The sequence below is a fragment of the Acromyrmex echinatior genome, chromosome 7 (assembly GCF_024713525.1).
Source record: "Acromyrmex echinatior isolate Ae372 chromosome 7, ASM2471352v2, whole genome shotgun sequence".
Classification (NCBI taxonomy): Eukaryota; Metazoa; Arthropoda; class Insecta; order Hymenoptera; family Formicidae; genus Acromyrmex; species Acromyrmex echinatior.
Genome location: NC_141858.1, coordinates 7,874,324 through 7,897,915, shown reverse-complemented (window position 1 = coordinate 7,897,915; position 23,592 = coordinate 7,874,324). Strand labels below are relative to the sequence as shown.

The 23,592-nt window shown below is 32.3% G+C and overlaps 1 protein-coding gene and 1 pseudogene across 6 annotated transcripts in view; both read right to left on the bottom strand.

The window, feature by feature from the left end:
• The window catches only part of LOC147909136 (uncharacterized), a 7,317-nt pseudogene extending 5,636 nt beyond the window's left edge, over nucleotides 1-1,681 (bottom strand). Inside the window, exon 1 of the transcript XR_015545797.1 lies at nucleotides 1,659-1,681. The product of XR_015545797.1 is annotated as an uncharacterized LOC147909136 (transcript). The remainder of the gene's footprint in view (nucleotides 1-1,658) is intronic.
• Nucleotides 1,384-23,592, bottom strand: Rfx (regulatory transcription factor Rfx). Of its 5 annotated transcripts, none has more exons than XM_087408321.1 (17): nucleotides 23,541-23,592; nucleotides 14,295-14,623; nucleotides 13,604-13,796; nucleotides 13,251-13,295; nucleotides 12,735-12,840; nucleotides 12,531-12,630; nucleotides 12,299-12,451; nucleotides 11,658-11,780; nucleotides 11,029-11,210; nucleotides 10,469-10,939; nucleotides 10,152-10,273; nucleotides 9,982-10,079; nucleotides 9,167-9,322; nucleotides 8,816-9,018; nucleotides 8,594-8,747; nucleotides 8,377-8,428; nucleotides 1,384-8,265 (listed from the first exon to the last, which is right to left on the bottom strand). In XM_087408321.1, exons 1-17 carry the CDS (start codon nucleotides 23,575-23,577, stop codon nucleotides 8,222-8,224), a joined length of 2,568 nt encoding a protein of 855 aa, XP_087264447.1. In that variant the 5' UTR covers nucleotides 23,578-23,592; the 3' UTR covers nucleotides 1,384-8,221. The 5 variants fall into 5 exon arrangements, with proteins under 5 accessions (XP_087264447.1, XP_011066942.1, XP_087264445.1 ...); XM_011068640.2 differs by lacking the exon at nucleotides 23,541-23,592 and adding an exon at nucleotides 19,156-19,587; XM_087408319.1 differs by lacking the exon at nucleotides 23,541-23,592 and adding an exon at nucleotides 15,390-15,708 and having other exon boundaries at nucleotides 13,604-13,784.

The window sequence follows — 23,592 nt, the reverse complement described above, 5'->3', positions numbered from 1 at the left end:
GATTTGAAATACGGATTCGGATGGATTGAAATTTCCAATTCATTTCAATCCATTTTCATTTGCTGGGAGTTGTTACTTTAGTTTTAAGTCTTAAATCATAAAAAATTACTCAATCACAATCAAATGTAAGAAGAATAATCAATTATAATTGGTTAATTTTTTATAGTTTAAAACTTAAGTAATGACTTATTGTAGAAAACGTATAACCCAGCAAACGAGAAAAATGGATTAAAATGGATTTTGGAAATTGAATTTTTTTCTATCCGAATGCGTATTTTAAATAGCGAATACTTTTTTTGAATTGAATTGGATTGAATTGGATTCAATTAGATGCAATTGAATCGAAAAACTACATTATTTATTCAAAATTTGAATTGAACAGTATTCACAATGTGTGTGCACAGCAAAAGTTAATATTATTTTTAGATTGAAAGACATAGAGATATGCTCCATGCAATTCCTATAAATGAATAAAAATGCATTCAGGATTGAAACGCATTCATTTTAATATTTGTGAATCAATATTTCTGAAAATCTGAATCCATTTCAATTCATTTCAGTCTTTTCTTGTTTGCTGGGAGCTTAAAGAATCTAAGAAGAATTATTATAATACTTATTTAGGCCGATATTCATAGTCTATTCTTATAATTAGGATCTTAGTACAGTCTTAAGATGTCATGAACCAATCAGAGGGCTGTGTTAGCATCTTAAGACATAACTAAAGATAATCTTAAAATAACAACTAACTATGAATATTGATCTTAGATTCAAGTTGTACGTAGCAATGTATATACAAACTTTGACATGTAACTTATTACTGTGTCTTCAAGAAGACACGGCAAACTTTGCATCAAAATTTTTACAGTCAAATAATCCAATCAGCACATATTTAAAAAAATTTTTTTTTAACATTTATTTAATATTTTTACATTAAATATTAAAGAAATATTTTAATATTTTTTAAATATTTAAAAATGTAAAAATATTAAATAATAAGATTTTCAAAATTAATTTTTAGACATAAATAAATTAAGTTATCGATTCTTCGTTAGTTGCCTACATAGATACAGTTATAATCTTTCTCTGTGAAAATCGAATACAATTTAACGTATTTGAATGTATTTAAAAAATGTGGGATGCAAAAATTCCATTTTTTTTTGCAAATCACCTTTATACATATAAATTTGTAAGGAACTAAGGCAAGAATTGATAATATTAAAGAATCTTACAACAATAGCAAATCTACTTTTTCTGTTAAACGCAATCATTAAAATACGGGTATATGTAAATCAGAGTGGCCGCAACAAAAGATAAAAGAAACGCAAATTTGCAGAAAATTTTGTTGGAAATGCTGCAGGATGTACGTGGTTTGAGATGATTCAATTACAAGTTTTAAACATAGATTTATTATTCATTTGTCTCGTGATCCGCACATTCAGACTCTCGAAGATTCTTACGTCTCAATTTACACTCTAAGTTCGCTGTTGTCTCTCTCTTTTTTCTTTTTCTCTTTTTGAGCGGCGTTCAGTAAAAATAATCTTATTCAAGCGGTAACGAATGACACTTGATTTGTGCAAATCTGGAGGTATCAAAATATCTTCTATACGTTATAAGGAAAAATGCGTCGCAATGTTCTTCTGTTTTTCTCTCAGACCTACTTCATCCCTAAATCCTTCCGCATGTCTCATTCCTCAAGTTCCTATTTTTCCTTCTTCATCGTACAGTCGGAAATATATTTAAGGCCGTGTGTTTACTTATCTCGCAACATAGGAAACCACAATGTGTGTGTTTGATCTTGCGTACAGTACAATTACTATCGGACTACTTTTCATCCCCCGGTCTACTGCGGCGGGATTATAAAATTTATGATTAAGAGCGATCTTCTTTAACTCGGAAACGGGCGCGACGCGACAGCTGCTGAAAAATGCGTTTGTCCGAGACAATTTTCTCCTTCGAAAGGATTCTTTTTCCTCTAATTTTTTTCCTTGCAAGTCGGATCGCTCCCGCATTCCCAATCTTTCTTTCGTTAACGGCGGGTAAACGCCACGAATCGCCCCCGTGTGTATAAAGTTGTATTCCTTACATTCTAGGTACACATAGGTATCGACGATAATTTCATTCTCTATATCTTTACACGTATAAGCTCATTACAGTTACGAAAATGTCCTAAATTCTGCTCGATGTACTGCGCGATGTTTTCATTCTCTCACTCATGTCTTCCAATCTCTCTCGCACCATTTAGCAAACTACCAAGTTTCATTTTGACTAGCACGCGTTAATTCTACGCAATAAATTATAAACGTATGTATTGTATTTTTATAGCGACGATGTTATCCCGTTTGCATCATGAAACAGCGAAACCAGTTCTTGTTTTCCTCCTTTTTTAGTACCCTTTTTTATATCGCTATTGTCATTTACATAGCTTTGGAAGAGGAAAATGTTCGCAGGACGCGTGGACGCAAAGTTTCAGTCAGGGATGTGACAAAAAAGCGAAAATGATATGCGCAAACGAGGAATAAAATTAAAAAAAATGGACATAAGTGAAAAGATCACGCATGTGATCATACAGAATATCTATAAAGCCTGATCTAGATCCTATATAACCTCGGAAATGGTTGTAGATATAGAAAAATGTTTTACACGAAAGTTATGAACATATGAAAATGTGAGCTTGACCTTGAGTGATCTTCTCAAGGCTAGATCAATGTGACTGATATTTTTTAAATGGAACCTCCAATTTTTTATTGCATATTCTTATAGTTTACCTTGAGAACTTTTCAAAACACTACAATGAAGCCTTTTTTAATAAGTACTTTTCGAATTACAAGGCTTGAACGTTATAATATCACTGGCGTTAGCGTTATATAACGTTCAATCGATAAAAAACTCGCTAAAAAACCTCTTGAATGTTGTTCAAGATCATGCTCCTATTCTTGAAAAGAAACGTATATGAAAAACTAGGGATATACTACTATAGTATCCATAACTATAGTATTTCCCTACTTTTTTGTATATGTTTCTTTCCAAGAATGAGGGCCCTGGGTAACATTTTCAAGACCATTGGAGATTGTTTCTCTTATTTTCATGTAAAAATGAATTTTTATTGTAAAAAGTGAACAACTTCCAATGGCCTTGACAAATGTTATCCAGGTCATGAATCTGAATAACATTCAAGATGTTTAGTCATTGATCGGACATCTTGAGTAACTCTAACACCAGTGATATTGTAATGTTCAGATCTTATAACTCGACAAGTATTGATTAAAAAAAATTTTATTATAGTACAAAAACGGATTTTTATTATATATTTTTTTAAGCGATTGCAGTGGGAGAGAAGTTCTATTATTATCAATATACATAAGAAAATTTATGATACCGCTGAAATTGGAACGTATGTGTATATAATCTAATATATAGTCTAATTTTAATAGCTTTAATCATGCGACTTTGTGTGATAAATTCTCCTTCCATCGAAAGAAAACATGAATTTACAAACACTTTTAATATTAATGACATAAACATTTTATATTTAAATAATGAACTATTATATAATCGATATTGCTTTTACATTAATTTTTATTTTCAATTAATTTAATTATTATGTTTTGACATTGAGGATGTCCTGATGAAGATTGAAATGTTTATATATTTAATGTTTATATCGATTGGATATTAAAGATAGATTAATCATTAGTACTTAATAACTAGTTTTGACTCGTAGCCTTTTTCTTCTGACAATTTTTATTTTTAAAACATTTTTGAGTCAAAATATTTTGATTATTCTTTATTATAGTGTTGAAAAGCTTTCGAGATAAGAATATAAGATAAGTATAATTATAAATTATTGCCAGGCGATTGAGAGCAGAATTGTGACACACCATTGTATTTATACCATATCGAACGTTTCGATTCAATTCGAACTATCCTCAATGATGTTAAAGTATTTCAATAAAGATTCAATCGTGAGATTCAAGATTCGAATATGCTGCACTCTTGATTTCGAATACGATTAAATAATTGCGAATGTTGAATTTGTTACTTGAACACATTGTTGAGGATGATTCGAACTGAGCTGAAACATTCGATATTGTATAAATAAATGGTAAAGTGTAACACAATTTTTATATATAACGCTCGAATAACAGCGTCACAATTTTGCTTTCAATTGCCTAGCAGTAATTCATAATTATACTTATTTGTTATCTCGAGAGCTCAATTTTATCTTATTTTAATTATTTAAGAATACAAGAATACGCAATAAAAAATGGGGAATTCCATTTAAGGAAGCATCGATCCCTAACTTTGAGAAGGTCACTGGAGGTCAAATCCATATTTGCACCATATGTCCCCCTTAATATCTTACAATTTCGTATGAAACATTTTTCCATATCTAGCTGTTTCCAAGATAATAGAGCCTGGATCAGACTTTATAGACACCTTGTATACTTAAGAAACCGATCTCTCAATAGCCAAATAGTCTGTAACGCAAATGACACATGGTATATTTTTAAATTCGTAAACTTCTCGAATTGATAAAGCCGATTACATTCCAAAGTCGAGAGATACCAATCGCAAAGCGTTCTTTCTTTAGAAAGCGATACATAAATTAATAAGCATTTCTTTCCTTTATATACTGCTATTAATAATATTTTTATGCTGATCATTTGCTATTACAATGCATGTGAAAAGATGCTTATCTGTTTTTTTTGTCTTTATAAAATAAAAGGCACGGAGTTCTTTTTTTTCTTTTTTACCCCTTACAATATTGTTTCTTAAATACCTTATTGAGAATTCAATAAAATGCGTTTAATTAAAATACGTTGAATTAAGTATGCAAATTAATCGATTCGCTTTATCAAAAAATGAGGTACTCATTCTAAATCAGCAATTTTAACAAATCATTCTTGAATGTTATCATTTGTGCTGCTTCATACATCAAACTGTAACTTTTACTCAAGTGTAAAAATAACAATGCGAGATATTCAATACTTTATAATGGAAAAATGTTGTGGACGCTAATCATAACACAATCAGTAGAGGCACTTTGAAAAAAAATGCATGGTCATGTAGATTTTCATGCATTTCATGCTCAAAGATTTTGTCTCTAATTGAAATACAATGTGGTAGCAAACGTACACATGTGCACAATTTAAGGTGTTTCACGTTTGATGCATTATTTATTCTTGTTTATAATATTCACTTAGAGAAAGACAAAATGCTGGTAACTATAAAAGTGACAACTATACAAGTTTTACATGTAGAATTGATGTATACATATGTGTGTGTAGTTAAATAAACTATTTTATAGTTATTCAAATTACATTAATTCTGCATATAAAGTTTATATAGTTGTCATCTTTATGGTTGTCATTATTGTGTTTTTTTCTAATTGTTCGATGATATAACGAATAAGGATACTTAAATAATGCATTATGCTTAAAACGAAACGCAGTAAAAGTATCTCCTAAAAATATGCTCGCTGATAAATAGATAGAGAGAGCATTATAATGTATATTTAATCACTGAATTTTTTAAACATTAACATGATGAATAATGGAGATCACTGAAGAAAATGCCAAAGTGCCCCTATTGAGTATGCTAACTAAAAGAGCATTAATTTTACGCTCTATAAAATCTACGCGTAGTAGTGTTTTTTATTATAAAATTATAACATCAGGATATAAAAATCTCGATTTGCGTAAGTGGCCTCGTTACTCTTTTATACATTCTTCTTTCTTATCTCTTAGCGAATTAATAGCGAATTTGGAAATTCGCGAAAATGTAGAATTCGTCAGCGTATTTTGTTATGCAAACGTTACAAAAAAATGAATTAAAAGCTATGCAATGGTGTACTTTGGTTTCGTTGAAACTGCGCGTTTTTGTATGCATTTATATATACATATACATACACACATATACATATATATATATATATTATATATATATATATATATATATATATATATATATTAATATATATACGCACATATATTGTATATTTATATGCGTTAAGGAATATTTAAAAATATTTCTGACATACATAAATGTGTAACAGGTTTTTCCCGTGAGTTTCTTGTGAACTGTATAATTTACTTAAGATATACAATAAATCAACAATTATATTTAAAATATATGAAAATTATTATGGAAAAACAGATATACTGAATTATTATTTTCCGGTATTACAATACAATCAATTATCATCGACTTTTTTCTTTGATTAAATGTCTTCGATGCTTGAGAAGCAACTTCTCATGCATATGTAGAACGATTCATTATAAATACTTATTTAAAACGTAAAACCTGCTCCTATATTCTGTAACTCGCTTCATGTACAAAATCTACGAAACAATAATACAACGTAGCTGTCATAATGAGTTATAGATTATAGAGGCTATAGACTTAAGCGGACACACAGACTCTTGAATAACGTATAACACGTAATGCATAAGAAAATGAACTAATCAAAGTCCTTCATTTCCTTCCTTTTCATGAAATAAAGAACTCTGATTGGTTGAATTTCATATGCCTTATGTGTTATGTATTAAGCAAGAGTTTGTGCTCCCCGCTTTATTCTGTAACTTTTAACTCAAATTATCATTATAACGCTGATGTGCAATTTTTTTACAATAATAAAAGAGCTGCGCAGTGGCGTACTACATGGCGTAATGTAATAATAACAAAACTTGCGTTAAGAATTACAGAATAGATTTGCTGATTCGACTTCGTCTTCAAATAAATAAAGATACGTATAACGCAGCCGCACAACACGCGCAACTGAGTAAATATATATTAAATCACCTTAAATAATGTACATAAACAAACCAAACTCAACATATGAAACTCTCAGCGATACTGGAGACTTACATCCTAATATTTTTACAATACAAAAGACGCTATTGGAGTGCTTATGAATATACAAAACATATACCGACACATATTTTTACTGTAGGCATTTCCAATCGACTTTTGAAATGGTTGAAGATGCTCGTATCGCACTTATTATATATTATGTAGCTTCTTCTTTAACTTCAACAATCATACGTATTTTCATCTGCTACATTTTATTAATGTATATACATCCAACGTATAAGACTCACACTGTATTATTCTATCAGTAAATTAAAACAATCTCGGTACTCGCGTTTCCTTTTTACCTTTCTCTCTTTCCAATAAAATTTTGTACTATTTGTTTAATTATACTGAGAGAATAGCAACCGACTGTAATAGAGACTGTTCTCAAACGAAATCTCCACACAGAGCGTCGATGTGTTCAATCAATAAATTACGTTAAAAAATATGAATGTCGGATATATGTATGTGTGTATACTTTAGAAGTTTTTATACCGTTACAGCAATCTGATATTCCGATAGGAATATTTTGACATATTACCGTCGGTAGGGCGGATTTTTGTAATTGGTTTGCGTGTAATTGTGCAAACTAGAACTTTCGCGAGCAAAACGTAAGTGAATTCTATCCTGTCGAGATAGAATTTTATTCTCTCGCGTTTTCCTCTGCACAAAATGATGATCATTTTAAGCCCACTCAATATAGTTTCTTCCAAACATGATGTCAAATAATCTTTATTATTATAATAAAACGGATATGTATGCTTTAATGCACTTTAATGCATTATTGTTGTTTTATGCATTTCGGACATAAATTCGGAATCAAATCTAAAATTTAGAAAATAAATATTTTATCTTTAACGAGTATTAATAATATATAACTAATAATATATATCATTATTTATATGTATTTATATGTACAAAAAAGTTATTCTCTCGATAAATACTGAATAATGATCCATAGAAAACACAATCGAGTGGGCTTTTCAAACGTGATAGAGGGCATGACAAATTCATGGTCCCGTATACTTTAATTTTTTTCCAAAGATGTTTCGACTAGATTTGATATATACTAACATACTAAAATCGTGCCAGCGATACTTTAAACCTGCGCCATACCTATATGAGACAAGGCTTCGGAGTACAATACCTCTCTATATCACACAGACTTACTTGAATTGTATACGTCGTAGGCATTATGCAAAAATCCTCTTCTTATATGTCGTAATTATAATTTGACGTTATACAAAATAATAATTTATGAGACTAGTGTGTTTTTCTCTTGTAGTAGGCCTGCATGCTTTCGTGCTAGTATCTTCGCATTTTCGTGTGCTATTGGTTTACTCATAAACTAAAGGGTGTAGGCACACAGTTAGCTTAGCTTTATACGTTTTGGTTGGCTCGTATTAGACGCATCTGAAATTCAATTTGTAATTTGTACCGAATAAATTTTTACATAATAAAAAGATAATACTTAATTGTTCTAAGAACAATCAAATACCTATTGTAATATGTAATATGTCTCACCTCCATTGGACGTTGCCCCAAAGCTATTAACTAAAGAGTAATTTTGACTTTTCTGAAATAGAAACAATTATTTAATATTTCGTCATACAATATAAGTAAAATCAATTTGCGAGATTACAATAGGTTTTCAAGAAAAATATTGAGATTTTGTCCAAGGAATTAAGGTAACCCAATGAGATCAATATAATAATTAATATATGCACTAAAGTATACTAACATCTCCCATTACAGCTATTGGCGTAGTCCCAGTTGCGATAGCTACTTGGTGTTCTATTAAATAAAACATGTACTCGTCATAAAGTAATCTAATAAGATGAAAAGATCCAAAACTCGCAGCACTCCTCAAAGTGAGATCTCGGATAACCATTGAGCTGTGGAAAGACATAATATATACATTTAATTGAAAAAATATTCGTTAATACGATAGAAAAATATATACCTATAAAACGACCACTTAAGCAAAAATTGACGCGCAGCTTTAGCAAATGTTGGCTTCTCCTCGTGTGGTTTAAGCGCTTGAGTAACAACTCCTTTCAACCAGATCGCCCAATCTTCCAGTGAATTTTGTTGTTGTAGTGTTACTTTAAAATCTGTTTCAAGACGTTGTACCATCCCATAGTCACATTGGCATACCCAGGATGCCTAAAAAGATGGTTGCGTATGTTATTTCTTCGTGAATATATTGCATGCGTATAAATATAGTCTAAATAGTTGCAATATTATTATAAATATAATCTCAATATTAAGTCTAAAAAGGATTATTTAAAAATATTTCAAGATGTTAACTTACTTGTTCTTGCACGTTGTGAAAATCAACGCGATTCAGGTCAGCTAACATTTGATTAATTTGACTAGAATTTTGAAGCACCGCTCGCGCGGCCTGTGCGAGATGATTTAATGATGTATAACGCCTTAAAGTTTGAGCAAAAGCTGACACTGCAGTTAACTGTAATCAAATATAATTATACTGCACATATTATGTTAACATATAATTTTTAATAATGATTAAAAAATTGTATAGAACTCTCCAATATTTAATAAATTAAAGATAAGAATATTAGGGGAAATAGGAGTTAATTACTGTGTGTAAATCGGTAATTACTGTTATAATTTATATTGTAATTGTGTGAAACAATATTTTAAGTTACATATCTTATTAGTATATATGTAACTGTACACGAAATGCGAGTTACAACAACTTGCTTTATACAATAAAGTTATCGCTTCATTCCGAGCAACCAACTGCAATGGACGTGATAATATTCTTAATGATGGATGGTCTACACCTGAGTTGCAACATAGGTACTCGTAGAATAAATTAAATTTCAATAACCCCGTTTTTTTTAATCATTGAAAATGATTTGAAAGTAAATCGAAATGCATTCGATAGAATTAACGATCGATAGAATTAACTCAATGTGATATTATTAAAGTATATATATATATATATATATATATATATATATATATATATATACTTTTTTATTATTTGCTTTAATATAATTTTTAGAAATATATTCTTTTTTATCTTTGATTCTCTCTCTCTCTCTCTCTCTCCCTCCCTCTGACAGTATTCTTATATAGTTGATTCAAATAAGACAATACCTTAATTTGAGTCATTTCTTCAGGACAATCGGCCATCGCTGACTGTAACCAAGATTCCAATCCCTTTGCGAAGTTTCGGATAGATTGTGTCAATGAACCTTGCCAAAACAAAAAAAGCATTTAATACGTAGACAGAATAACAATAACAATTTAATCTTACAATAACATACTTGGTATCGGTCGCAATACATTAGGTATTAAAACATCGACTAGATTCTGATAGAATGTATAGTCCACTTTTTTTATAAAGTCTTGTACTCCCGTACACTGACACATCTGATATAGTTTGGTTCTGAAATAGAAATAAAAGATATTTATTGCGTTAAAAGTTTAAAAAAAAAGTGAAACAAATTAGAAAAATAATTACATATTAATTTTTTATGTAAAAGATAAATATAATTTTTTTGAAATATACTCAATATATGTATAATTCTCCTATATATTTGATACAAATTTCTTTAATAAATAATACATATGTCATATATACTTTGACAAATACTTCTCTTCTTCACATTCATCACCGTTATTATTGTCCTGGCTACGCCAGAATTCTCTCCAAAGGCTCTCTACCGTAGCAAATTCGAAATTCAGCACCGCATCCAAGAACGCTTCGCAGTGTTCTCTGTATATGCTGCGGAACGTATCAATGTCTTCAAGGGTGCAATCCTTGGGCAGGGACGAGTCGTGACTAATAAAGATGTCTGGGAAATCGGGAATGGCGCCACTTGCTTCACCGAGATACTGGTGATATTGTGGCGATGAGGAATTGGCGGAAATATTCGTGTTCGTGTGTGCGTTATTCTCGTAAGAAGAGTCCTGTTTTTGACTATTAAATTTGAATCGCTTGGCTTGAGAATTTGCGCTCTGCTGTTGTCTCGATGTGCTATCCTCGTTCATTACAGTTAGCTGTGAACTTGGCTTAACACGAATTCCATAATAATGATACTTTGAATTTCCCCTACAATAAAAAAGAATGATAAACGTTATAAATTTGATAAACACTGTTGATAAACACTATGTTTTCCTAATTGTTATTAAGCCTTTTACCTAGTGCCTAAACGCCTAGTTCTTAAGCCCAAGAATACAGAACGTATTAATTTGCCAAAACTAGCTGCATTCACAGGATCCAATTTGTTTTCGGAGCAATGACGTAGATAATGATTGTAAAGTGTTGATCTTGGAAGGGACACGCCGTCGGCGGTTTCGTAATTCTCCAATAACCAATGGACCTATTTTTTAAATTAATTGCATGAGAAATCAGTGCTTATGTTTTTTATAAATAAAAATAGTTTTTTATTGAATATTATATATAAAAGATAAAATAATTTTATTAAAAACAAAAAGTCAAACTGAACTGTTCTACGCAAAAAAATTATCTTATTAACATTTTTTTCTAAAATAAATTTATATTAACAGCAAACAAAAATAAATTAATCGTTTTTTTTAAAGATCTATCAATTGCATAACCATTTCTCACAATGTTTCTCGCAATAGAGATTCCATGAAAGAAAACTTTAAAAAATGCACAACAAAACATTAGAACACAATACAAAGCAATTAATAAGACATGCTACAAAAAATTAAAAAATTAAAGATACTGATTAATAAAATAAGCTATGAAATGCGCTAAATAAGCTATGAATTGCGGGGAATCGATTTTTCTTTTTTGGGCTTACGGTGGCCTGGGAGACTCTAGTAGCATGCGTCACGTTTGCCGCTACCTCTTCCACGGCTCCAGTCATATCTCCAGAATTACCGCTGATCAAGTATGCCCCGCCACCACCGCTAACCACAGCCTCCTATTAAACAACCCAACATACCGATGTTTTGTTAACCCCCGAATTAAGAAACGAACAAAGATGTAGCGTAGATGTACGTCTTTTTGAAACTACTAACATTCGTAATTCTGTTTGCAAACTTTATATTGGAAAAAAATCCGTAATACAATTATTTTAGAAACTACAATGAGAAAGATAAAAGCATTCATTTATATACAAAATGTTGGAAAAACTACTAGCGTACGAAAAATTAATATAAATTTTTTTCAACTTTTTAAGAAAATCTTACTAGTTACACTACAATTTACTGAACCACCCTGTTTGTACATACATTCTTGCCAAAAACTCTTGACGCTATAAACAATTGTCGATGGCTCATATAATCATGCAGAGCACAGATCCCCATGCCTGCAGCCATAAGGCATAAATATGTATCGTACAAAAGTATACATTAATCATTCAATGTAATCGAGACCACTTTATCTAGTGTCTGAAAGATGAAAGAGTAGCCTGAGAAAGTCATAAAACATGCAATTTACCGCCGTCTCTGTTGGCGGGCTGGTGCGCGTGGTAGCTGCGGATATGAGCGTGTGGGTCGGATCTGCATCTACTACGCTCTGTTGAATCAAGTACGTGCCATTGCCCTGCGACAACAGTTGTCCGGTAGTCGAATTCGTACCTTGTCCTGTGACCTGATGTAATATAAATAATGTTAATATCGTTACAATTTTATCATAATAATTATCACACTTTATTTGAACATGCAATTACCTGTGCATACGTGACTGGCGTTGTTGCTGGAGTGTAATATTGACCCGAAGCTGGAGTATACATTGCTCCCGTTTCGCCGACAGCGTAAACAGGATATGTCCTACATAAAGTATTTCGTTATTGTTATAGAAAGCATTCAGTAAACTATGAAAAAAAATAATATAAAAATAAAAATAATATAAATTATAAGCACAAGATATTTACATCTGGCCATTCGCTGGTATATACGTGGAGCCATCCCCTTCGACATATTGAACGTAAGTTGGATGAGAGATCGACTCGGACCCCACCGCCTCTGCGTCACCGGACACTAAAAAAGAAAAAACAACATAGTTGAATGTATTTGAATAAGGCATTTGTATTGATACATAAAACTCGCATAAACGCAAGAAATTTTGTTTTCACGTATTGTCATAAGCGTATTGTCATCTTAGAAATTTTCTTAATAGCCGAAAGATATTATATCTTTAATACTATACTATATTTGAAATAAAGGTTATTTTGTAAATGATTAACTTTATAAGTTATAATCATATTCACGTTTGTTGATGACTATGTATGGTGGCGATAGATATAGATGAGATAAACCAAATAATATTAAATATTAGCATATAAGAATGCAATCTGTTCATTGATCTTATAATTTCTACGAAATTAAATTGTAAAAATAATAAAACAAGGAGGACAAATAAGGCATGCTGTTTTATATTCTGCCCTCACCTACAGCTGTTGTGAGGGCTGCGTAGGGTGATGAATCACTGGTGCCTAGTATGGTCAGAGCAGAAGTACAGAGGTGCATGTTTTTCAGCAGCATGGAAAGGGCCAAATCTCTACTCAAACACTATAATTTTTCAACCGATCCTCATACTCACCGTAAATGGTAAATTTTATTTGCAATTACTTAAGTATCATACTCGATATTAATTTCTATTTATGCCCATGTACAATCGGTGCTATCTATAGTGTGTGATTGTTTGCAACTTGATGATTCGCAATTAGATTTGTGCATATCGCAATAAGATTAAATAAAGATCAAGTCTTTATTATTAGATAAGAAATTTATGTTTAGTTACCTGTGACTGTTATATAGTGCGGGGAACCACTGACAATGGTGCCAGCCGATGTAGAAGCAGCGTCAGAATCCACTAATGCGTGCTGACCAGAATGAGTAGTATTGACTACTACCTGTGCTGTAACATGCGCTGGTGTACCTGTTGAGCCGTTGGACGAATCTGCAGTTGTATCAAGTGGATCCTGAACCAATAACTAAATTATTATTTATAGTATGCGTGTCCTCATGGCCCATAACTTGATTTTATAATAGAAATTTAAAAAAAATGATATATGCCTCTTGTACATATGTGAATATTTATATGTTCAAAATAGAATTGACTTGAATTTTATTTCAACATTTGTGCATATCACTCTTATCAGTCCCTAGGAGCAGATGGCTCAAATATGTTATCAGATTGGATATACAGCACCTATAAAAGTATGCTGCAAACAGATGCTATATCAAAGATTATGTATATATTGAATCAATTTTTATATATCTTTTATTATATTCTCTTAAATTACAATAATAGAGAGTACCAGAGAGAAGAAAAAGCAATTTGACATGTACATAAATTATATTACAAGATGTTTTATATAACAATGACATTACAATCTTCATAATTCTTGAGAATAATGAAAATAATCATTCTCCTAAATCACATGGGCAAAAGGCATAACAGAGAAATAATGCAGGATAATATTACTAACCTGAATGGGTTGTAAGTTATTGGGACTGGAAGCGTCAGGGTTTGTCACGACAGTGATGAACTCTGGTTCTTGGCCTCTGGCAGACTGAGTCTGTGCTACACTGCCACCGCTACTGGAACTGGAAGTAGTAGTCACGACAACCACATTTTGCTTAGAATCCACCCCTACCGCCGTGGAGCTACCCCCACTGTTATTAGCCCCGGTGGATGCTGCTGCAAGGGCATACTGGGCTCCTGTCGTAGTCATGGCAATCACTCCTTCGTCTCTCTCTGCACCCACTGAGTCGTCGCCACCACCGCTACTACCTCTCCGCTGCTGGAGAGACGAATCTATAACAGAGAGATATACACATATACCATCTCACTAAATATCAATAACATCTTCTACCAGACCCAGCGGAGAGATCTTAAGAACAGCGTGCCTCTACAATCCTACCCAACATCAAGATCTCATCAAAACAAGAATATTACTGGTAATTATGAAACAAGATACATAAAATTCAAATAATCTTATAAATATTTTAAAATAAAGTATCACTTTAATATCTCTCCTTTGATATAAATTATTATATCTTACAAAATTACATAAAATTTAATTTAATTACATAAAATTTATTGTATAGAGTACAGGAACTCTTAAAAGTGTAAATTAAAAGAGAAAAATTTTCACATATAATTATAATGTTAAATATTAAACTCTCTCGTCTTTTAAATATTATTTCCCTTAAAAATGTGAATTTGAAATTATTTTCTGTACAATAGCTGCAAGATTGTTAACAAATTATACTCATATTGAAGAGCGCTAAGTACAGTCGCATAAACCAAGTTATCGTTACGAAGTAATAAAAAAGAAAGAACAAAGAGAGAGAGAGAGATAGAGAGAGAGCTATATATCGTGCTACTGATTTTCTAAGAATAACGACTTTAGCTTCGGAACGAAAAACTAATCTCGAATCGGCGAATCGCCTTTCGGAAACGAGCTGACAACAAGCGCGGCGCGCGCGTTGCCGAAGGAACGTCACGACAAGGATAAAATCGCTATCCGCGTCTCGGCCGTCGTCCTAACCTATATCGCAAAGATCGCAATATAACGTACTTTCCTCGCAGGTGCGGCGCATTCAATAATCTGCAGATCAAAGGGAAGCCCCGGCGGGCTTGCGATACGAATGGAACACGTCACTGCCATTATTACGCGCGTATATCATGGTGTATTGGCGCCGTGTACCTGTTGGGGCGGCACTGCAGGTACCAAACACAATGTATCAAGGGGAAGAAATCGGCCGGGGGCCGGGGAGAGAAAGAGAGAAGGGTGAAAAGGGGCGCGTGAGGGGTGTGAGGGTGTCCCAGAGCCACGGTGCGCTACCCACGCGTGACTGGACACAAGGCTCGCTTTAAGGGGGTTGGAAGGTTGGAACGTATAAATGAAGGCGGCACAGGATCACGAAAGCAATTAGAGAGTATTATCCTGAGTCCAGCGTTACAACCCTCGGCTCTTTTTCTCCAAGGATGGACCGGGGGCTAATAAACGACGCACACTATCGCGTTAATACGCTTCGTGAGGGAAAGGTGGCCATGTCATGTTTCTTCCCCATCTCTTTACGTCTCACTTCTCTGCAAACTGTGCAATAAAATACAAAAGATACATCATTTTATTTTATCTAGAGTATGCCTCTGTTCTAATATGAAAAATATAATATGAGATCCCCCTGTTAAAAACAAGGGAGAAAATCGTAGCATTGTTACTCGACACAGTATTGATCAGGAGAAAATTGTGTAATAGGATCTCATGTTTCCTATTTCGATATATTCATATCAACTAATTAATATAGGACTTGGTAGAGAGATGCACTAATATTACATCAATATAGTCCTTGTTCTAATAAAGCTAAAAGTCAAACACGTTAGACTTATTTTTTTTTAGCTTTTTAACTCATCTTTTTTCTTTTTTTTCCATGTTGAAAAAAAGAAAAAAAGATGATAGAGCAAAAAAAATCGTGCTAAAAAGAGAGAGCCTTAGGAAAAAAAAATTAATGAAGAAAATATTCATTGTTTGAATATAAATTTTGTATCATGTACAAATATACAATTTTTTTAAGCTAAGATTTTGAGAATATTTAAATATTAATTAATTCTTTCATATTTCTTTAAATAAAGCTTTCTGTTCTATTATTTTTTGAATATATACAAAATGAATATTAATGGTTAAATCAGTTTTTTATCATGGGAGATAAATTATCGACTGCAACTGGAAAAAGTATAAGAAACTAGACAACAAAAAGTTCAAAATCAGAACATAAGACGTTTTAAAGACATTTAAAAGATATTCAAAGTTATAATGTTCAACTAATAAATATTTTTTTCATTTATTTAATTTCATTCATTTTTTTCTTTTTTTCGTAAGGCTTGTTCTTTTTAATTTTTTTGCATAATTCACCTTTTCTCTCTTTTTCTTCAACGTGAAAAAAATAATATAAATGGCTTTTGATTTTATTCTTTCCAGTTGCTATCGAATTTATCACTTATGGTAAAAAGTTAGTTCAACTATTAATTGATATTTATTGATATTTGCTTTATCTAACGTTATATTTGAAGAGATATCTTACGTAGCATTTTGCTGCTAATATTATTGGTGGGCTGATATGATGGCCTGTGTTTGTACCCTACACACACTGTAATATTACAAGTGCACCTGGCCTCTGTTATGCATGGTTGATGGGGAGGGACTTATGTTGTCTGCAAGTCCTTCCTATCCATAGGATATGTTTATGTATTCTGTACATATATCGACTTCCCCTGTGTAATTTGTACATGAGAAATCATTATTTAGACTTGTTACATAGAAGCTACATTTTTGCTTTTTATATTAATATATCCACTCCAGTTCTCCTCCACTCCAGTATCCTGGAAGCGATGTGCACCTGGAGTCAGATAAACTCACAGACTGAGAACTTATGCAGATGTTGAAAAGTAAAATGATAGAGAGATAAGGGACAGATAGCACGAAATCAAACGACAAATATTGGAAGGGAAATTAAACCATGAAAAAATAAAAATTAAACGTACTTCTAATATCATTTGCAAAAGTGCATTCAGACTGTCTCTCAAAGCAAACCAAGGCAAAGATGATTGAAAAGGATTAATACATTCATCAGAGCTGCAGGGTGGAAGATCGCATTCATGTAATTGGTAAATCCATTTTAATTGGAAATCTTTATTGCATCTTCATATTAGATGCCCTATAGGAAGTACAGTATAATAGGTTCATCAATGCGTTACAAATTAGGGGAATCTATCTAAAGCAGATCTCTTTGCAGAGAATATTACAAAGGTATCACCCTGTTACGATACAACATTCAAACTGAATCAGCATCCCTCAACAGATCAATATATCGTGCCAAGAATTGAAATCATAAAACTATATCTAAAAAGAATCCCCAAAAAAGCCAGACTTTGCTCTCTGCCCTAACTCCAGGTTCTCGTTTGAATAAACCAGGTAAAATCGATTCTAACAAATGGTTCACCCTACCTAGGAATATTTCTCGTGAGTTGTTTGCGTTATAGATTCAATGTGATCTACATCGCCCCAACGAGCGATATTCTATGTTAAGGTGTTTTTCACCCAAAAGATACATGACAGTGTAACACAACGCATTGTTTTATCTTTCCTCAAAGTTGACAAATAATAAGCATGTAATGATTAAAGCATTATGTTATGGGCTTTCTACGATAAGCCATTATCTAAACTTTAAGTCTTAAGTCATAAGACATTGGCCAATCATAGTCGATTATTCTTCTCACATTTGACTGACTGATTAATTTTCTACAGCTTAAAATTTAAAGCTAACGAGTTTTCTATTGATAAACCATTACCTAAGTTTTAAGTCTTAAGCCATAATAATTGACTAATAGTCAATTATTCTTCTCACATTAGACTGTCATTGGTCAATTTCTTACAGTTTAACGAGCTTTCTACAATAAGTCATTGCTTTAAGTCTTAAGCTATAAAAAATTGATCATAATTGATTATTTGTACATTCGATGATGATTGGTTAATTTTTTATGATTTAAGACTTAAAACTAAATAATAGCTTATTGTAGAATATGTGAACATTGAGCATTATTCTATCTTTCTTGACATTCAATAAGTAATAAAAATAGAAAGGTAGAAAAAGAGAAGAGAAAATAAGTAGCAAAGATAAAAGATAGAAAGCAGAGAAAGTGAATAACAAAGAACAATACTTGTGTTGATTTCATTTGATTTCATTGAATAAAAAGCACTGTTATACTGTGTCTTGTCATTTGTGCTTTCCAGCAAGAGACACGAATGACATAGTATAACCTGTGTAACATAATAATTATGTTTTTGCCAATGTTAAACGGAAATGAAATAATTGTATTATAATGATTGCATTTAGCAGAGAAAGCAGCTTTATGACTATTATAAAATTCGATTAGTCTTGTTCTCAGTTTCTCACTGTATCTAAATGTAAAGAAATCATATTACTATGTCTCTTGCTAGAAAATATCTTATGGCTGTTTTCCTTTTAGGAAGACAGCTGTCATAAACGTCATTCTATCCTTCTTGGCACTCAATGATCAAGAAAGATAAAACGACACTTGTGTCAACTGTGTCTCATAAAAAGGAAAGCAGCTTAAATATTCGAGTTCTGACAGATAGTCAGGAAGACTCTCACGATTCTCTGCTCGGATCTTTACATCCTCGCAAGCATGCTGTGTCTATAAGTGAAACCGTCGGGAGGATGATTCGCGACGACGTCGGCGTTTCCGTCGGCCCGATGTTGAGCGGGACAGTGACGGAATATGTTTGTCTTTTTCTCTTTCTCTCTCTTATTTGCACTCACCTGTCTTCATGAATGGCGTGTGCTCGAACGCAGCGGCGCCCGGGCGCACTTGCGCGGCCGAACGACGTGTCCCTCCGTCGTCGTCGTCGTCGTCGTCGAGCGGGCGCGCTCTCTTTATCTCCTTTTCACTCTCTCTCTCTCTCTCTTTCTTCTTTAGGCGCGCGCGCGGGCGCGCTCCTTTTCGTTACTGCCTTGGTCTCGAAGGCGACAGCCCGTCACCCAGGAAACCGCGCGCCACAGTCGGCTCGTAGAGCTCTCGTGGCGCTCACTCGCTCGCTCACTCGCTCGCACGCACGCACGTACGCACGGCGCCGACACGAAGCGCGAAAAGAGCGGGGCGACACACTCCGACGAACCCCCTATACTCTATACTTTGTTGTGGACGGCTGGCCGGAGTGGTGTTGCTCGTCTGCTGCTACGGTCGCCTTGACTACGGCATCACTGACGCGTCACGCGCAGGATCGTATGCGACGCGCGCGGCACCACGGGCTTTTCTTTGCGCGGTCCTTTCTCACTTCGTTCCTGAACGCGAACGCCTTTTTCGGCGAAAGAAATCTCACTGACGCGCGTCCATTTTTTCTTACAAGAAGTCTGCGTTGCTACATTTTTTACATTTAGAATTTTTGCTTTTTTTCTTCAACAAGTATATATATATATATATATATATATATATATATATATACTTATTGTTGCAAGTATACATTTGTGGAGATTTCAAGCGCAAACAGATCACTTAGATCTTTAAGAAATTGAAAAAATTAAAATTGAAAACAAGAGGACAATGAATTTTTGAACTGGCTATGGGAGGATTCCCGCGTTTTTTTTGAAACGCAAATAATACCTGATTTTGGCGCCACCAGTTTGGCGCATAATTTTTCACAATTTCGATTTTCGAAGTGAAAAACGCGAAAGAACACAACGGAATGAATGTTTTCACCTCGAAACCGCGAAATGAGAAGTGAAATGGGATGAAACGCAATCAGTCAGCCGATAATGCACGAATTCTTTTCTGTCGCTGTCGATTATATCAATGGCGAGAACGCGTGTCATAATGCGGCTTTTTAGCGCCATCTGTGACGTACACATGCAAACGCTATGCCAATGACGTATTTAAACAGCTGCTATCCCCATTCATATCTCTAATTCCTGCCGGAGGATGACAAATTCTGATTAATTCAATTAATTTCTAAAGGCCCGTTTTTCCCAATGTAGATTAATTTTAATTTCGGTTCAACTAGCGAATTTAGTTGGATGCATTAATGTATATTAAAACCGTTGTACACTGATTTAACTAATTGTATAAAAATAAAATGAAAATATTTCGAATTATAAAATACAGACTTTATTTAACAGCTTAATAAAATGTATTAAGGATTTTATATTTAATCCGTTTTTATATTTCTATTAAACACATATTCAATTTGTGTATGGCAGCTTTAATGTACACCAGTATGCACTAAGTGCATCCAATCGAATTCGCTACTCTTCATCTTCTTTAATTTTACAGCTGATTCTTCATGCGCAGCATGCTGCAGCAACAAAATGTTATTACTGGTTAAAAAATTTTAGCGAGGTGACACATTTTTAATCGAGTTCTCGAAAATTTGAATCACATGACATTTTGTTATCGAGTTCTCGAAAATTTGAATCACATGACATTTTGTTATCGCACTGCGTATGAAAAATCGGTTTTAAAACTATAAAAGGATGAAGAATAAATTGAACCAAGATTAATCTATTAGGTGTTGGAATTAATTCGTAGCGTTTTTAATGAAAGAATGTTATTTATTTCACATGAGCATTAAAAAATACATTAATGAAAGTACTTCCCATCACTTGTAAAACGCTACGAATTAATTCCAACACCTAATACAATATACATATATTGACGAAAAAAAATAAAACTCATAAAATCATTAATTTATAAAACAACCTGGTAAAAAATTTTTCATGAATATATATAAACATACATAAATATTCATAAACATGTATTCTTGAGGCTTCCACGGATGCATTCTATATAAAGATTTATTATGCGTTTCATGGGTTTCCTCCATGTCCAGATCCATTCTTGGAATGCCAACTTGGACTTAAGTCGCTATTCCAGTTTTTTTTACGGTCACTTTATGATGTAAAATTGATTTTTATTTTTTATGAACATAAAACAAAATAAAAGTAAATTAAATTGATAGATAAAACAAATATTCTTAATACTTTCTATTTCTATAACAAACACATTTTTCTTAATTTTAGACTTATGCCACTTGTCAACTAAAGGGTGCATATATGAAATATTGTATTTCCATACATGTATCAATCAATTTCTTTTGTAAAATTACTTTTTAGTGTAATAGAAATAATAATAATAGTAATGTGAAAACATAAAAAATAAATAAAGGGATAATTTTTGCAGTGTTCGTTTAAAAAAAAAAAAACAATTTTGAAGAAATATAAAAAAAAATTGCTCATGCACAATTATGCATAATTTTGTATACAATTATACATAAGAAATTTTTTTTACATTTCTTTAAACTTGATTTTTTCTAAAACAAATAGTGTGAAAATTAATCTTTTAATTATTTTTGATGTTTTCACATTACTGTTAATATTTCTATTATACTAAACAGTAATTTTACAAAAGAAAGAGGGATATATGAATAATGAACATATATAGACATATTTCATATATGATTAAACATGTTTATGAATATTTATGTACGATTTATACATATTCATGTATGAAAAATTTTTTATTAGGATATAATATCTTATTATTTTATTAAAGAATATCGTATTATTTTATTAAAGAAACTTACTGATTTTATTTAATTATAATTATTTCATTTAATTAAAAATTAGATATATTTAAAAAAAAAGATTGGATTAAGAATAACAAATTGTATAATAATAAATGTTGCTTTAAATAAATCATCTTAATCAACTTATCCATATCGTTAACATGAATAGATTCATAAATCTTTTGCTCTGTTTAAGAAAGATTAGATTAGAGACAATGAATTATATATAATTGGAGATTTTATAATAAACAATTGCTAGTTAATTCTGTTGAATATCAATCACTGATAAATTAATCAGAGTTTAGTCATCTTGTATCCTCGTATTCTAAATGACAGTCATTCATAATTTAAAGAAAAAGAGAGAAACCCAGCAAACGAGAATGAATTGAAATGAATTGAAACGAATTCAGATTTTCAGAAATATTAATTCACGAATGTTAAAATGAATGCTTTTCAATCCTGAATGCATTTTTATTCATTTATAGAAATTGCATGGAGCATATCTCTATGCCTTTCAATCTAAAAATAATATTAGCTTTTTCTGTGCACAACACATATTATGAACCCTGTTCAATTCAAAATTTTGAATAGGAAATGCAGTTTTTCAATCCAATTGTATCCAATTGAATCTAATTGAATCCAATCAAATCCAAAAAGGTATTCGCTAAAAAATACATATTCAGATAGAAAAAAATTTCAATCTATTTTAATCCATTCTCGTTTTCTGGGAAGAGAGAAAAGAGGAAATTGCAATGTAAAAGCTATAATCAAATGACTGAATCATTCAATTATAAAAATAATCAATTTTTTTAGGCAAACTCACACAATACAGTTCTCTGAGAAATGTCTTGGAGACGTCCTTAGAAGATGGAGGTCCTTTGGAGACGTCTTTGTATGACACCTGAGCTGTAGAAGATGCTATATCGAAAAAAAAACATGAAGAAAGGTCTATATCAAGAAATGAATGAAAAGCGATCTATTTCGTGTGAGGCTTGAAGATTATATCGGAATGCATACGAATGGAATGCATAAGTACGGTTTATATCGAGAAAGCGAGAAGAATGGTTCAAGTCGCATGAATTAATTAAAGAACGGTCTATATAGCGCAATATTTATTACTTATAAATTACACAAATTTATTATGGAAAATTAAATAACATAGGAATAAAAATGAGTGCGAGAAATAGGATTGAAAATCAAGACGATTCCCGTTCTCAGTTATACCACTATAAAATTTATGAGAAGAAAATATTCCTTCTTCATATTTTTCTCGATATAGCACCTTCTATGCCTCAGGCATCGATGATATCTCTTATAGAGAACTTATATTGTATGAGAATGTATGCAATTAGGCATAACACTTGCTCAAATGAGAATTTATTATTAATTATCCTAAATAAATCAATGATATCGATAATTAATTAATAATAAAGGATCAAGAGAGCCAGATTCATGGAAACGATCGGGGATTTCAATGTGTGCCCGATCCCATCGTCTCTTCGTTACGGCGAGGAAAAAAGGCCTCAAGACATAAGATAAGTGCTGAAGTCCGTCAATATTAAAAAAAAGAAGGAGATAATCACTTACACAACAGCGATCGGTTTCTAACGAAGTAACAAGGCATGTCTGATTGATACTC